Genomic DNA, 16,063 nt, shown 5'->3' with positions numbered 1-16,063 from the left:
ATTGTGGAGGGCACCACTCCCTAGCCTGGGCATTCTGAATTATGTAAGAGTAGAGGGCATGAGCTTACACATGTGCCTTTATCTGTTGCTCTCTGCTCTTGACTGTGGCTGTAATATGACTGGCTCTCTTACGATTCCACTACTGTCCACTGCCCCGTCATGATAGGATGTGAGCTAGAATTGTTGGCCCTTTGTTTTTGTCAGGGTATTTTGTCACAGCAACAGAAAGAAAACCAAGATAAGATTCTCAAAGGTCTTTCATTGAATGTAAACTGTGAGGTACTTGTTTAGGGGTGAAAAGAGAGCTCATAACAGTTGAAATAGAAAGGCTTTAGTGAAAGGAAACCTACAGCGTAAGTCAGAATAAAATACATAAGGGGTGGGGTGGGGTACTCAGAGGCCACAGTCTTTACAAACTATTACCATAATATGGACAAAAGATTGATTTCACTCAAGTCTAGTGATAGCTGAGATCTTAGGGGAGATCACTCTCCTCAGAAGCGATAGATTTTAAAGGCCAGTATAGTTTTACCAGAGACAAGCTTGGGATGAAGGGAACAGGGTAAGGGGACAGCATGATGACTTACATCACCTCTTCTCACTCCCATCTTTCCATCACATGCCTCCTTGTAGCTAAACCCAACAGGAGGCCTACAAGCATGGGGGCCTAGAAGCAACGTGCAAAGCTTTACGTTTGTGGGTGGGGACCGTCCAAGAACGGGTTGGATACCTTGGGCAGAAATATTGTGAATCAAGGTGACTGCAAAGCCATGCTCCCAGAAAAGGTGCTAGGGAAGAACCTTCCTTCACTTCTCCCAGCCTCTGAGGACTTGACGCAGAATCAATAGAGGAATCAATAGAGGAACCAACAGAGGAATCAATAGAGGAATGCTGCTTGGTAGCTCATGATCTGGAGCTTAGCTTGCTTTCCTACATAGCTTAGGACCACCTGCATAGGCAATGGTGCTTGCCACAATGGACGGGGCTCTCCTGTGTTATGGCAGTCAAGACAATTCTTCACAAACATATCCACCTGCCAGTCTGCTCTAAGACTTCTTGGGTAGCACTTGTGATTCTAGGTTGTGTCAAGTTGACAGTTAGAGCTGACAAGAATAGATATGTGCCTTTAGAGATTGCCAATCAACCTATTCTACAGGGTTATTCTTCTATAAGTCAGACAAGGCAAAAATAGGGAGGAAAAAATATTTTCAAGAGAAGGGGATAAATGGAAAACATCAGGCTCAAGCTTATGAGAAAGAGAAATTATTTATCAGACATCAAACAGTTTCACAGTTTATTTGATGTTCAGGGCTAGAGGGGGTCTTCTGAGACTTTCTCTTGCTGGTGGCATGCCACCTACTAAAATCCTTCTCAGGCTTGAGATTTAAAATAAAGTCAACCATTGGCCTGGGGATATGTCTGAAAAGTGCTAACCATGCAAGCATGAGAATCTGAGTTCAATTTTCAGTGCCCATGTAGATAAAATGGGTGCAGGGCCTGAATTCTAGCACTGGGAACGCAGATAGGAGGATACTCCCTGGAGGATCCCAGCCAGCCAACCATGTTGCATCAGTGAGCTCCTGTTTCCGTGACAGACCCTGTGGACAGTTACTCTGAAAGAGAGCCAGTGTTAACCTCTGGCCTCTGCATCTCCATGCACACACACACACACACACACACACACACACACAGAGAGAGAGAGAGAGAGAGAGAGAGAGAGAGAGAGAGAGAGAGATTGACACACATTCACATGCTTACAAAAATAAAATAAGAGCCAAAAATTAGTAAATAAGACCTCTCCCAGCTAGCTAAGTAGGTCTCAGTAGTGTGTGGGTGATTCTCACAGTCATTGTTACTAAATACTAAGCAAAGTCCCACAGCCTTGTGGTCTCCACCTCTTTTGAGCTTTGCTGAGAGAAAGCAGGGGGAGAGATTTTCTCTGCTTGTGGTGCCTCAGACCCATGTGCCAACCAGTATCCAGAGAAATGCTGTCTTTTATTATCTTGCAAAATGCTTTCATTCCCTACCCCCTACCCATGTCATGTCTCCTACAGGACATACTTGCTACTGTTAATGTCATCTTAGACAAGTCCACCTTGAACTCCTGGGAGAAGTTACTACAGCAACAGAGTAACCAGAGCTCTCAGTTCCTACACTCTGTGGAAAGGTTTTCCCAAGCACTCCAGCTGGGAGACAGCACTCCCCCCTTTCTCGTCCACCCTAACGTTCAGATGAAGAGCATGGTGATAAAACGTGGCCACCCTCAAATCTACCAACAGAAGTTTATCTTCACAGACTCTGACCTGTGGGGTGATGTAGCCATTGACGAGTGTCAGCTGGGAAACTTGCAGCCTGATTCATCGATCGTTACTGTGGCTTTCCCGACGCTCAAAGCCATCCTTGCCCAGGATGTACAGAGAAAGGCGTCCTCCAACAGCTTAGTAATGACAACCACTGTCAGCCATGATATCGTCAAGCCATTTAGGATTTCTATGACTTTTAAGAACAATCATCGTTCAGGTGGCAAGCCACAGTGTGTCTTCTGGAACTTCAGCCTTGCCAACAATACAGGGGGCTGGGACAGCAGTGGGTGCACTGTGGAAGATGACGGTAGGGACAGTAGGGACAGGGTCTTCTGCAAGTGTAACCATCTGACGTCATTCTCCATCCTCATGTCCCCAGACTCCCCAGATCCAGGATCTCTTTTAAAAATACTTCTGGATATCATTTCTTACATTGGGTTGGGGTTTTCCATAGTCAGCTTAGCTGCCTGTCTGGTTGTGGAAGCCATGGTATGGAAATCAGTGACCAAGAACCGAACTTCCTATATGCGTCACATCTGCATCGTCAACATTGCCTTTTGCCTTCTGATCGCTGACATCTGGTTCATTGTGGCCGGCGCGATCCACGATGGTCACTACCCACTCAATGAAACGGCCTGTGTGGCTGCGACATTCTTCATTCACTTCTTCTACCTCAGCGTCTTCTTCTGGATGCTAACTCTGGGCCTCATGCTCTTCTACCGGCTGATTTTCATTCTACACGACGCAAGCAAGTCCACCCAGAAAGCCTTCGCCTTTTCTCTAGGCTACGGCTGTCCTCTCGTCATCTCATCTATCACGGTGGGGGTTACGCAGCCACAGGAGGTCTACATGAGGAAAAACGCGTGTTGGCTCAACTGGGAGGACACCAGAGCGCTGCTGGCTTTCGCCATCCCGGCCTTGATTATCGTGGTGGTGAACGTGAGCATCACAGTCGTGGTCATCACCAAGATCCTGAGGCCCTCCATCGGAGACAAGCCAGGCAAGCAAGAGAAGAGCAGCTTGTTCCAGATCAGCAAGAGCATCGGGGTCCTCACGCCACTCTTGGGGCTCACTTGGGGTTTCGGTCTTGCCACGGTGATCCAGGGGAGCAATGCTGTGTTCCACATCATATTTACCCTCCTCAATGCCTTCCAGGTAAGCTCGTGGCACCGGGATCTCAGGAAATGTCCATCCTTGTAGGATAAACTAATGATAGAAACACAAACAAGCGGCGGAATGGGGAAGAGGAGACCTAAGCTTCAGAGAACAGTAATTACGATCGCTCAAAGAGACAAAGTGACAGAGTCCTCGGCTCCCATGGAAACATGGAAACCTTTTATCACCTACATTATTACTTGGTTCCAAATGTCCCCATAACACAAGTAGGAGGAGAGTCACCATCCTAATGTAGATGAGGCTGTTTACTCAAGATAATCTTGCCCTAGACTTAGCTCTTAAATATCACACTGCCACTAAGTGAAGCCATGGTTTCGTTTAGTCTCTGTGAACAGCAACAAGCTTTGTGAAAACAGGCTTCCTGTTGGTCACTGTCTCTTCCTTTAGTACCTAATAAAGACCTTAGTCCAAGGTATGTTTTAAAAAGATAATTGAAGGAAATAGATGCTGGGTTCCACATAGTTTCTCTGGAAAGATATATTGAAAACAATGAATGCCCTGTATATGCCAATCTATTTGACGATGTTCAGGGAAAGACATGTCTTTTCTCTCTTACAGCATATAGTCATTTATAGTAGATGCCAGTTTGCTATACATGCTTTGAGAGAAAGACAGACCAGGAAGCATCTCGTTCCTGGATGCTTGTGATGAAATGTACGAATCCCAACTCTTACCACTGTGTGTTATAAACTACAGGATTCTTAGCTTTCAATCTGTGCTTCCATGGATAGAAACTATTTCCTCCTATGATTGACTTCACAACATAGAGGGATGGATGAAGAATAATGTGGACTAGAGACATGTATTTAGTAGCATATCCTACATGGAAATACTGTTCATGACTGGAGGAAAACAGAAACGCTTCCCCTAGCATCGCTCACTTAAGACTCCTCAGTGCATAACTGTTGCTTCGTGCAATTTCAAAGTAGACTCATCACATCCACTCAGACCAGGAAAGTGGTGGAGCAGGCTCGACACGTGCTCAATAATGCTTTCTACAGAACTGAATCTTAAAATGCAGCTCTTAATCCTTCCCACAGGGCCTCTTCATTTTGCTCTTCGGCTGCCTCTGGGATCAGAAGGTAAGAACGATGGTAGTTTTTGTGCTTCTGGAAATGTCGAACATGCCCATACAAAGTCTATTGCATTGATCCTGGCTTCCTTTAAACGATGCAGGTGCAGGAAGCTTTGCTGCATAAGTTTTCATTGTCAAGGTGGTCTTCTCAACACTCAAAGGTAAGCCTGGCCAAGTGATGACACTTCCTGTTTCATGTCCTCATGGCATCCAGTAATATGATAAAAGGAAGTAACCAGGATTCCTTAGCAAAGAAAGAAAGCTAAAATGGAGAGAGAGAAGGGAAGGAGAGGAAAGGGGAAGAGAAGGAGAGGAAAGGGGAAGGGAAGAGAAGGAGAGGAAAGGGGAAGGGAAGAGAAGGAAAGGGAAGGGGGAGGGGAAGAGAGGGGAGGGAAGGGGAGGGGAGGGGAGGGAAGGGAAAATACAGGAAAGGAGGAAGGAAGAAAGAGGAGGAATCAGCAAAGAGAAAGAGAGGGAAGGAAAAGGAAGGAAGTAAACAGAGAGAAAGATGGAGGCAGGCAGGGAAGAAGGAAGAGTGAAAAAATAGGGCGGGGTTGGGTAAGTGGAAGGGAGGGAGGGAGATCGCACCTCTGATATATTTCAAGCTATTTCTCCAGCCCAGAGCATTCCATACCCTGGCCTTCACTTCACAGCATTTAAAACACAAGAAAGCGACCACTAGACAGCAGCAAGCCAAACCCTCCAAGCGATCAAAACAGCCTTGATCTCTCAGACTTGCTTTGTGATTGTCTTTTCTCCCTCTCTCTTCTAGTCAACATCCATAGGTTCCTCGACACCTGTCTTTTCGATGAGTTCTCCGATATCCCGAAGATTTAACAATCTTTTTGGTAAAACAGGTATGTAGTGACTACTAGATATCCCGGGTGGACTAGATCTTACTGACCCTTACCTGCTCCTGCCTCCATCCCCTGCTTCAAGGCCGGGACCTAAACTACTGTGTATGTAGTAGATAGTGAATATTGGGAATTGCTTACGAGGTTGCTAAAGAGGGGCAGCTACTCTAAATACTCAGCTAATATAGAGTCACCAAGATGTTAGGAATATTGACATGGCCCAGGAATCTGTCTATCAAATATAAAACAGTACTTTCAAGCTTTTTGGGCTTGTCCAACATAGAATTCTTTTCTGTGTCACAAAAAATAAAACATGAAAATTTTGATTATAGGATTCAATTCAGATGTGTTCTTCCCCCTTATTGAGCATGCTTATTTTACAGTTACAAACTAGATTACATACATGTGATATCATGCAGCCAATATAGTCTATTGGGCACTTATAAGTTCTATGTGGGAAATAGGAACTAGATAGCATTAATGACTTCAGAATTGGTCTTAGCTAATCAGAATGTAAATTCCAGTTCCAATTACTGCCTCCCACACGACAATACCATAACACTGCTCCTAATAGGACAGTCCCAGTACACTACACAATAGAACTGACCTGTTGCACTGCCCCCTCAACAGGGAATGTCCATCACACTGCCCCTCCCCAAGAAAATGATCACCCAAACTCCGCCCTTTTCATTTTGTTTTCAGTGTTTGGGATCAAACCCAGGTTCCCCAGCATGCTAAGTGAGTAGCATCTATCAATGAGACATATCCCAGACACCCTTTCGTCTCTTTAAAAGCAGATAGATCTCACAAATGCAAACTTAGAGTGTGTCCATTTTCAGACCCTGGCTACCATACATTTTATATCAAATATATCTTGGTCTGAATATTCTGAGAAGTCTGTGGAGCCCAAACCTCCCCTGGATATAGTGCTCCCAGCTTCCATTTGGGGGAATCGCTCAAAAGACTGGGGAATTGTCCCTTTTTATTTTGAAAGTCACTAATTTGACCTAAATATGAAATGATGGAGATTTTGGAACATCAAAACTATTGCACTGCATAAGTGTGCAGCATTTCCAACAAAGTGAGGAGAAGTTACAAAATAACCCACCGAATCTAAACTTTGCAAAATATCGGGCTACTAGAATACACTCTTTTCTGAGAATGATCCAGGTCTAAGTTGGGATGTGGGCCCTGCTCCTGGGGCATCAGGGCCCAAGATTCATGGTAACTGCCGCTGGATAGTCTTGTGTGGGCCCTCAGTACAGCCTTGCTCTGGATAATTTTTTCAGGGAGGGGGAGCTAATTACTGTCACTTTGGTTTATGTTGTCAGCAGCCCCAAAGGTCCCCCAAGACAATGGTGGAAACTTTGTTAGCAGTGGCAGTTCGTCATCCTGATGGTAGGGTAGTTGTCATTTCAACCCTTCCCTTGTGCGGTGTATGTTCTTTGTTTCCCCCAAGCACAGTGCACAGTGCCTGCTGTCTGCCCACCCAAGGCTGAGCAGTCACGCCAACCGCCCTCCCTGCTGTGCTGGTCCTCAGTACCTCTGTCAGTCTCTGTCCCTCTTTCTTTGCATCCTGCCTCTTCCTTCCTTAGAGTTCATCTTCGCTCTCCTTTTCTACTCTTTACAAACCTTCAGCTCAATGGTTTGTTCCTTCCTAAAGATGTCCCAAGTCAAAATAAGCAAGGGAACCATGAAGTTTTCCTTGTGTAGAAGCCCCCAGGTCCCTGCATGTCGGGGCTTACAGAGAGACTTCCTACGATGAGATCTTGCCCGGTGTGACAATCTGACTGCTGGTGTGTGGTGTAGTTAGCGCTTGGTGGCTGCTGCGCATGCTCGAGGACAGCACTTCAGTTGTTTGTTCTCTGGCACGATGGGTTGGGGAGAGGGCAGGCATGGGTTGGTTTCCAGGCATGGCTGCTGCACCGGAGCTCATCTTGGCTCCTTAGAAGATGTTTGCCCCTCAAAATGCATACATGTTGTCTTTGAGGCTAAGATGCTGTTTTGTTTTGGGTGTTTTTGCAGGAACATATAATGTGTCCACTCCAGAGACAACCAGCTCATCCCTGGAAAATTCCTCTAGTGCTTACTCACTGCTCAACTAGGACCAGACAAAGCCAAATCCACAGGACTCTCAGAAACAGGGTCTGCAGCAAGAAAAGGGACCCAGCCAAATCTATGGGTAAAGTGTTCTCTCTGTAGACTTCTGGGAGCAGCTGCTGAAGAGACTCTTTCAATAGAGAAGATGTTTTCATTTGTAAAGACAGACTAAAAGCAACGGCCATGTTTATTTTTGCTCCCAGCCCTATCCCTCTTGTAATGCCAAATATGTATAGTATTTAAAAGACCCCTCCCCACAAGGCTCAATTTTTCTCTATGTATTGTAAAATAGAATTTTGAGGAGAGTTACACACACACACACACACACACACACACACACACACACACTATTGACTACAAAGATAAGAGCTGACTGAAACAGTAAGTAAAAGACAGGAGTTCAGTGACTTCAAGGAAGGAAAGAAGGAGGGGATGATGGAGGGAAGGAGGAGGCAGGGTGATAGAATGGAAGAAAGTAATGAAGGAAGGAAGAAGGAAGGAAGGAAAGAAGGAAGGAAGTGGAGAATAATGTAGAAAACATTGAAGAGCACATATTAAGGTTTCCACAATTGTGACCTAATGTGGCCACTCATCTACCACAGCCCTGAGAATGAAAATAGATGGCTCAAAAACAGAAAATGAAATGAAGCCATCAGGGGAGGTACTTAGTAACTTCCTGATCTTTCCCTGGCTAAAAGGATAAAAGACAGAGGAAGGAAAGTAGAAAAGAAAGTAGGAAGGAAAGATCACCGTGAGAATACTTCTGGCTGGCTAATGCTATTTTCAAGCAATGCACCCAAGGAGACACAGTTCTCATGACAAGGACACGTATGAACCTTTGTATGTCAAGGTGTGCCCAAAGCAGTGTGAACACGCAGAGCGCATATGACAGCCCCTCTGTAAGATTCAAGAAAGGTTCATTTCTCATGATCTGTCAGATAAGCATTGTATGCCAATGTGTTCAGCATTTTGAAAGCCATGCATCGTATGTATATATTTTATCCCATAATTGACAAACTTGATCTACTGCACTGAGCTCAGAGTCCCACGTCTGTCTTACGCGTAACAGCTTTAAGCAGGTACTCTCCGTGCATTGTAGAGTAGATTTAATAATTGTGTAGCATGTACATTTTCATTTTGCCTTTGTGACTTCATTGTGACCGTGGTGATGACAGCCCTTGGTGTGCTGTCTGTATTGCTATGTTCTATTCATTCCCAGCCTTCTAAGTTCCCAGGCCAATATACACTCAGAGTTTCTGTGGTCTGATTTGTGTTTCTTGCAGCCACTTGGAAGGCTTCTGGAGAAAAAGTACCTGGCTCTTCTGTGTTCCCAGCCAAATTTTACTTTGATAATCAAACGTCAGACCCTCACCACCACCACCTCCACCAGGAATTAGATTGTGAATTTATGCCTATGTGGTTTTTATATGTGTGTCTCTCAAAAATACAGGTATTTATTAAAACTGCATCCATGTTAGAACTTACCATGCTCCAGATCCAAGAGCAAGCATGCATTCCATACCAAAGTCTCATCTCAAAGGAACAGTGTCATTAATGGTGATGTCTTAGTCAGCTTCTCATTGCTGCAATAAGACACACAGAGGAAAGCAACTTACCGGAGAAAAAGCTAGTTTTGACTTACCCTGGGGAATACAGCCCATCATGGTGGGGAAAGCATGGTTGCAGGAGCATGAGGCCAGCCCATCACACCGCCTCAGCAGTCTGGAAGTAAAAAACAGGAAGTGGGATCAGGCTAGGAGAACTCAAAGCCCTCCCCCAGTGATGTCTTTCCTCTAGCCAGGTTCCACCTCCTAAAAGTTCTAAAAATCTTCCCAAACAGTACCATCAGCTGGGATCAGGGGGTTCCAGTACATGGGCCCATGGGAGACATTTCATATTCAAACAACAAACAGCAGACCCTTTAGGACTGGCATGCAGCATCCGGTTCTTATGGAATGAGAGACTGTGGGTCCTTCGTTGGGAAAACAGGATTGAAGAGCCTAAGGTCTGACATCCATAGTTTTAAGTACATCCAGTCCCTTAGTTCTAAACTTAAAGTCTATTTCTGCTTCTCTGTTCTTCATAGCAGAAGGGCAGAGTGGGACATGCAAAGTCCCATCCCTTGATTTTCGTTTCTGCTCAAGTGCCATCTTCCCACACTTGCGTGAGAGCCACCACACGCCTGTCCCAATTTAACGGCTCATTATTTAAAGTTTTTACAGGAAAGGAATTCAGAGGAAATGTGGATGCGCTCTCCAGGGAGCCTCCAAAGCAGAGCAGAGACCAGGAGAGGGAAGACAGAGAGGAGTCTAGTGTGGGGCATCCTTTGGATTAGAATCAGATATCAGAGAAAGAATGGTCAGGACGGTTCAGCCCCTTGAGTTACATTAAGGAGCACTGAGCCGGAGGGGTTTGCATAGTATACCAAGGCAACATTGACATCTTGGAAGCTCAGCACCAGGAAAGGCTGGGACTGTTGTATGCAAGAATGCAAGTCCAAAGAACACTGAACTTTGGCCCACTTCATTGGGCCCCTTGGGAGCCATTGGGCTTGGCCTTGTAAGGAGAGCCTCTACAGCAGCATAATAGTAGGAACTCCGAGCTGAATTCCATAGGATGCAGAGCTGGCCCTCTGCCTGTTTTCATTCAAAGAGACACGTTCCCCTGTCACCAACTGGCACACCTACAAATTCTAATGCTCACATGAATTCATACACAGACCTACAAATTGACAAAGGCACACAGGAACATGTGTGCACAGACATACACACATAAATACATACACAAGAGCACACACATACACATATACACACACACACATATACACACATATACATACATACACACATACAAACATACACACACACACACTCAGGTACATATGAACACACATTAACACCCAAATACACAGGCACACATGTCCAGATGTCATCATGAGAACTGCCACATCTCTATCCCAACTTTTAGTTTAAAATCCCTAAGGGGAGTTTGCTAGTTTGTAAACACAGGATTCAGGAGGGGGCAGACATATACACATCCACTCTACCACGCATGTACACAGATGCACATCTTTCAAGGAACAGCATTGAACTCCAGAAAAGGAGCCGGAGATGTGGCTCTGTGGTTAAAAATGTATACTGCTCTTACAGAGGAATCCCAAGTTTGGTACCCAGCACCCACGTTGGGCAGCTTAATACCGCCTGTAGCTCCAGCTAAAGGGAATCTGTTGCTCTGTTCTTGGGCACGTATGTGTACATATCCCCCTCTCTGCCAGACACATTTATACATACTTAAGGGCTAAAAATAAATTCCAAAAAAGCTATGTCACAAAACACAGAAGGAGTGCTTCCTGGCTTCCTGCCCGCCACTGTATATGCAACCCCACATTAACATTTCTAAATGATGCCATGAAATAAACATCTCATATCCAAAGTTGTAAGAAGACAGAAGCAGGTAGGGTCTGTGCATTGTGTGAGAGCTGGAACCTCTACCCAATTCTGCAGCAGCAAGGGGCACTAACTGTGGCAGAGAAGGCATGTTCTCTGACCTGGGTGCCAAGTGAGTCATATTCACTTTGCTGAGAGAACGCCCCCTACTGTCCACATTCCCCCATGTCTTTATTGTGTAAAGTAGATTCTGTGGGCCACCAACTTTCCTTAAGGGAGTTTCCATTAAGGCAGTTTTTTGCAAATATATATATATATATATATATATATATATATATATATATATACACACTAAGGTTTCAGGGATTGTGAAGTTGAAGAATCCAAAATTACACAATTAATTCACAGCAGTGTTCTCAGGAAATACTGTAAGCATCACCCAGGAAGGAAATGAAGAAACGCCAGGGGAAGTCGGGGCCTTTTGGGATTTGTGCAGGGCCCTTCGGAGAAGGAAGAAAATACACACGAAGACGAGAAAGAGTACAGCTGCCAGCCAGTGTGCAGGGAGGCATGTGGGAGGTTTTTTTTTTGCAGATGAGTGGAGCAGTAAGTCACAGCCAGTTACAAAGACAGAAAAAAAAATGTGGTGGGTTGTGTAGTCAGGGAGAAAGTGTTTTGTCTGCCCCGTGTAGACATGCAATGTGTGGGCTTTTGCACCCAGAAGAGGAAGGCAGTGACCCAGGTCAGCAGAAGCCTGGTTCCTTGAGAATCCTCAAGGAAGGAGCTTAGAGCAGGCATCTCTTTCTTAAAGACAACAGAAATAGCATTTCTATTGCAACCAGATGCCGTGGGTTTCTAGACTTATGACTCGGAGTTTAAAATCATGTCCTGCTAAGACCTCAGTGTATTAGTGATGCTTTCTTTCCTAATAATAAAACACCTAATGATCTGCCCAGCTTGCTTTGCATATGGTGTCCATTGGTTGGTCAAGTGCTGCTGCTGTCTCATGGTCCCACGTATCAGCCAGAACCGGATCCTATTCCTCCCCCACCCCCCATGCCCAGTGAGGCCTTCAGACTGCCAGGCACGGAGGATGCCAGAGACTCATGGCTGAGCCCTGGCATGTCTCTCAGCTTTTGCCACACTGTTCAGACTCCCAGGAATGTTGTGATGACCCAGGGCCACACTGGAACTTTAAACAGGGTCCTTGAAGCAAAGTTAACAGGATTTAAATATCTAGGAAATAAATCAACTCACGTCTGTCCCAACATGCGTGATTTGGTTGGCCGAAGCGAGATCCCCGTGTCCTATATACGTAAATGCTTTCTAGCACATTTGCCTAAGCTGAGGTCGGCAAGGCTCCTGTACCTGTGCTGCTAGAGTGGGAAAGGCTATGAGAAGAGGGTAGGTAGGTACAAAGGCTGACGCCCACTCTGAGTAAGACACCTACTGTTTATTTCCCAAGGCCATTTCAGGGACTGGAGAGCCATGGAGGACCTCAGTCGTGGGGTTCTTTCCTCACGGCCAAAATCCTATTTATGGAACCCATGACAAAGCTAAAAGAGACGTCACATGTCCAGCCCCTTCCAGACAGGCTGCCCGGTGATAAACCAAGCTAGGTGCCTTTAACAGCTGGGACCTGGGCAGAAGCTCCGGGAGCCTGTTCCCACCACAGGGCCTTTATTCTTTAATTCAGAGCTTAGTGAAATATGATTGCAACTATTACAGAATAAAAAGGACTACCCCAAGGGATGTAGCAGGGGTGGGGCATAAAAGGCCACAGGAACTGATGGGCAAGGTCTGGGAAGACTGCTGTCACACCCCAGTTCCGGCAGCACTGGATAAGAGAATTTGAGAATGTCTTCATGCTTGGCCTCTTTGGGGGCGATTTTGATCACCTTCTGTCCCATCCTGCCTTTCAGCACCTCCCTCCCCACCACCCTCCCCTTAGTTGTGGAAAGAGGTGCTTGATTTTGATTAACTGAGGAAAATTATTACATCCATTTGCTGGGTTTTTTTTTTTTTTTCCATTTTTCTGGAACCGTGAGATTCTCCCCCCCCCCCGCCCCCCCCCCCCCCCGTGCCCCAGAAGCCTGTTCACAGCTGTCTGAATCAGCTTCCTCTCCAGCGTCTCCAGCTGGGCTGATCAGCTACAGCTGGCCTCGGGAGTGTGGCCCCTGGCCCACCCTGTTTGGTTCTCCTGAAGCTTGGTCGCCACCTGGTGGACATTAGAGGACATGCCTCTTTTGTGGTTCTAACTGGAAGCATTTGTGGAGCCTGAGGCTGAGAGTCTCTCTGGTCAACTCAGTGGGATGTAACTTGGGTCAGGTAAACAGGATGAAGTCCAGCGCTGCACAACAGATGTGGGGTATGAAGAAATCACTCTCCCTCACGCCTGTAAATGTTTCAGCTCTAAAGGGAAAAGTTTGAGAGGAGGGGAGAAGTATCCTGGCAGTTGGGAGCCAAAGAATACCAAAAGGTTGCACTGAACAACAGACCTAGCACAAATTTACTGGGAAAGACACAAGAAAGTGGCTGCTTCTGCTCAATTGAGAAGCAGCAAAGAACTGAACAGGAGGCAGGCTTTCTTGGGGTTGGTGTTATTCCAGGGTGGAGATATCCAGGGTGGGGATTGGTAGGATTTCAGGTCCTGAGTTTGGGGCGAGCCCAGGGATTGGTAGGTTTTCAAGCTCAGGGTTTGGTGGGTTTTCAAAAACCCAGACATGGGTTCAGACTTTTTACCTTACATCATGTCCTTCCACTGTGATATTATGACCTTTGCAGGGACTAGTTAGGAAATAGACAGAGATATGGACACATACAGTTAAACCATACATAGGGCATTTGCATTCAGGAGGATATATATGTATATACATATATATATATTCCTTTTTCACTAACAAAAGCTTATTTATGTGACCAATCAAATCTAGAGGTGATCCCAGAAATGGTGACCCACTCCACCCTGTCCCCACCTGCCTGCACACATGCCATCACTACCACCCCACATTTTAAACAGGCTTCTGGAAGGTGCTTAAAGGAGAAGAATGGGTGGGGGCCTTTCATATTTCATGAGGACACCTTTTCCTTGAGCAAAGCTGTAAAAGAAATACCTCATCCAATTGAAGAGTTTTATTCAGCCACAAAGAAAAGTATAATTATGTCATTTGGAGGAAAATGGGTGTAATTGAAGATGGTTGTGTTATAAAATGTAGGCCTGATCCAGGAAGACAAACATAACACACACACACACACATACACACACACACACACACACACACACACACACACACACAAGTAGAATGGAGACTATTCAGGAAGAGGAAGGGAGAAGCAGAGGGCATAAGTGGAGAGGAAGGAGAAAAGAGGGTAACGGGGTGAATATGGTCACAGTGTAGAGTGAACTTAACTCAAATGTTGTTATGTAGACTAGAAGACAGTTCATCAGTTAAGAGTGTATTACTGCCCTTCCAGAGGACTCTGATTCGGTTCCCAGTACCAATGTCAAGTGGCTCACAACCTCTGTAATACCAGCTCCCCGGAACACACCGCCCTCTTCTGGCCTTGTGATTAACTGCACCCATTTGCACATACACACACTTGCCTAATTTTTAAAAATAAAAACATTTTAAATGTCTCTATGAAACTTACCACTTTGTACAATGAATTTACATCAACTGTTTAAAATTAGTCAATTATCCTCATTGTTATTTTAGCTGGGACAAGTTTTCAACTTTCAGCCCACACTGAATCTTCAGCTGTCCAGGGTTGTCTTTAGTCTAGCCGGCAGCTGAGGCCATTTGGTACGTTTCTCATCTGGCCTTCGGGCACACATGGCCAAAGCAGGAGCCAAGGAGAGAAGAAGTAAACATGCTCATATGTGGGAAGGCTGGCACTTGGAGCAGAGGGACAAACTGAATTGGCTTTATGGAATGACACAGATAATTTCCTAGTGTGGGGGAGCCAGATCTTATGTGTCTTGAGATGTTGGCTCTACCCCCAAAGAATAGATCTCACACCTTTCCTCTTATGTTGGATATCTGTTTACCAAATAACAAAATCTCAGTAAGAGGCAAAGCTTAATATGCAAATCGTTCTAAGAAGAGGCACACAGACATCCAAAACCGAGTTATAGCAACAGACCTGACCATGCTGTTCAGGAGTGCTTGAGATTTTCAGCTGAAATGCCACTGCGCACTCAAAGCTGGATGGATTGTTGTTCTGTGGGAACTTGGAAGGTAATGCTGAGAGCTAAGCAGATGATGGAGGCCTGGTTTGTGAAGTTTCAAAATGAAGCAAAGACTTTATCAGGGCCTACGCTGGTTGACTTGTGCCAACCCAAATGAAGCAAGCTAGGAGCATCTTGGAAGAGGGACTCTGAATTAAGAAAATTTGGAATGTAAACAAAGAATATAGAAAATAAAAATATTAAAAAAAAGAAAGAAAATTCTTCTGAAAGTTCTGGTTGTAGGCAAACTTATGGGATGGGACAGTCTGTTGTGAGTAGTGCCACTGGTGGGCTGCTGGTCCTGGGGACAAGATGAAATCAGGCTAAACAAGTGAGGAGCAAGCCAGTAAGCTGCACTCCTCCATATCCTCTGCACTAGCTCCTGCTTTCATGCTCCTGCCCCAACTTAGCTTAGCAATGAAGCGTGACCTTAGAGTTGTAAATGATATCAACTCAACACTCTCCTCCTCCAGTAGTTTATGGCCACAGTGTTTTATCACAGCAACAGAAATCCTAAGATAGGCCATTTGTACTGTATAGTTGGATTAAAAACCTGTGGTTTCTCGTCAGCGGTGGCTGAACAGTCAGCTATGATTAGCAAGATAACCAGGATCATGGAAGCTTTACTAGGGTCAGCTGAGGCTACGAGATCAGCTGTTATTAAGAAAAGAACAACAGTGCTGTGGTGAAATCTTCTCTGAATATTTTCTTGGGGTCAACACACAGAGTTCTGGTCCATACGGAGGCATGGCATGTGTTATCTTACACTGGCTTATGCATGATAATATGTAAGAGTCTCCCAGGTTGTATTGGTTTGGGTTCATTAAAAAACTTCAAGCTTGTAGGAGTCATAGGGTGTATCTGGGATATAGGCGCTCTATTAGAGTCCCTACGGAGAGTCGGAAAGAATCCACTGGGGAAGGAATGCGAAGCCTTATTTG

At 45.3% G+C, this 16,063-nt stretch overlaps 1 protein-coding gene across 3 annotated transcripts in view; it reads left to right on the top strand.

Annotated features, from left to right (window-relative positions):
* The window catches only part of Adgrf5 (adhesion G protein-coupled receptor F5), a 96,076-nt gene extending 87,311 nt beyond the window's left edge, over positions 1–8,765 (top strand). For all 3 annotated transcript variants that reach the window (XM_052192411.1, XM_052192410.1, XM_052192412.1), the window contains 5 exons: positions 2,055–3,458; positions 4,520–4,561; positions 4,656–4,715; positions 5,327–5,411; positions 7,434–8,765. In XM_052192411.1, coding sequence (XP_052048371.1) covers positions 2,055–3,458; positions 4,520–4,561; positions 4,656–4,715; positions 5,327–5,411; positions 7,434–7,513 — 1,671 coding nt within the window. In that variant the 3' untranslated portion in view covers positions 7,514–8,765. The remainder of the gene's footprint in view (positions 1–2,054; positions 3,459–4,519; positions 4,562–4,655; positions 4,716–5,326; positions 5,412–7,433) is intronic.
* Positions 8,766–16,063: the final 7,298 nt, after the last annotated feature.

This window comes from Apodemus sylvaticus, chromosome 9 (assembly GCF_947179515.1).
Source record: "Apodemus sylvaticus chromosome 9, mApoSyl1.1, whole genome shotgun sequence".
Lineage (NCBI taxonomy): Eukaryota > Metazoa > Chordata > Mammalia > Rodentia > Muridae > Apodemus > Apodemus sylvaticus.
This window is presented reverse-complemented; position numbering and strand designations above follow the sequence as displayed.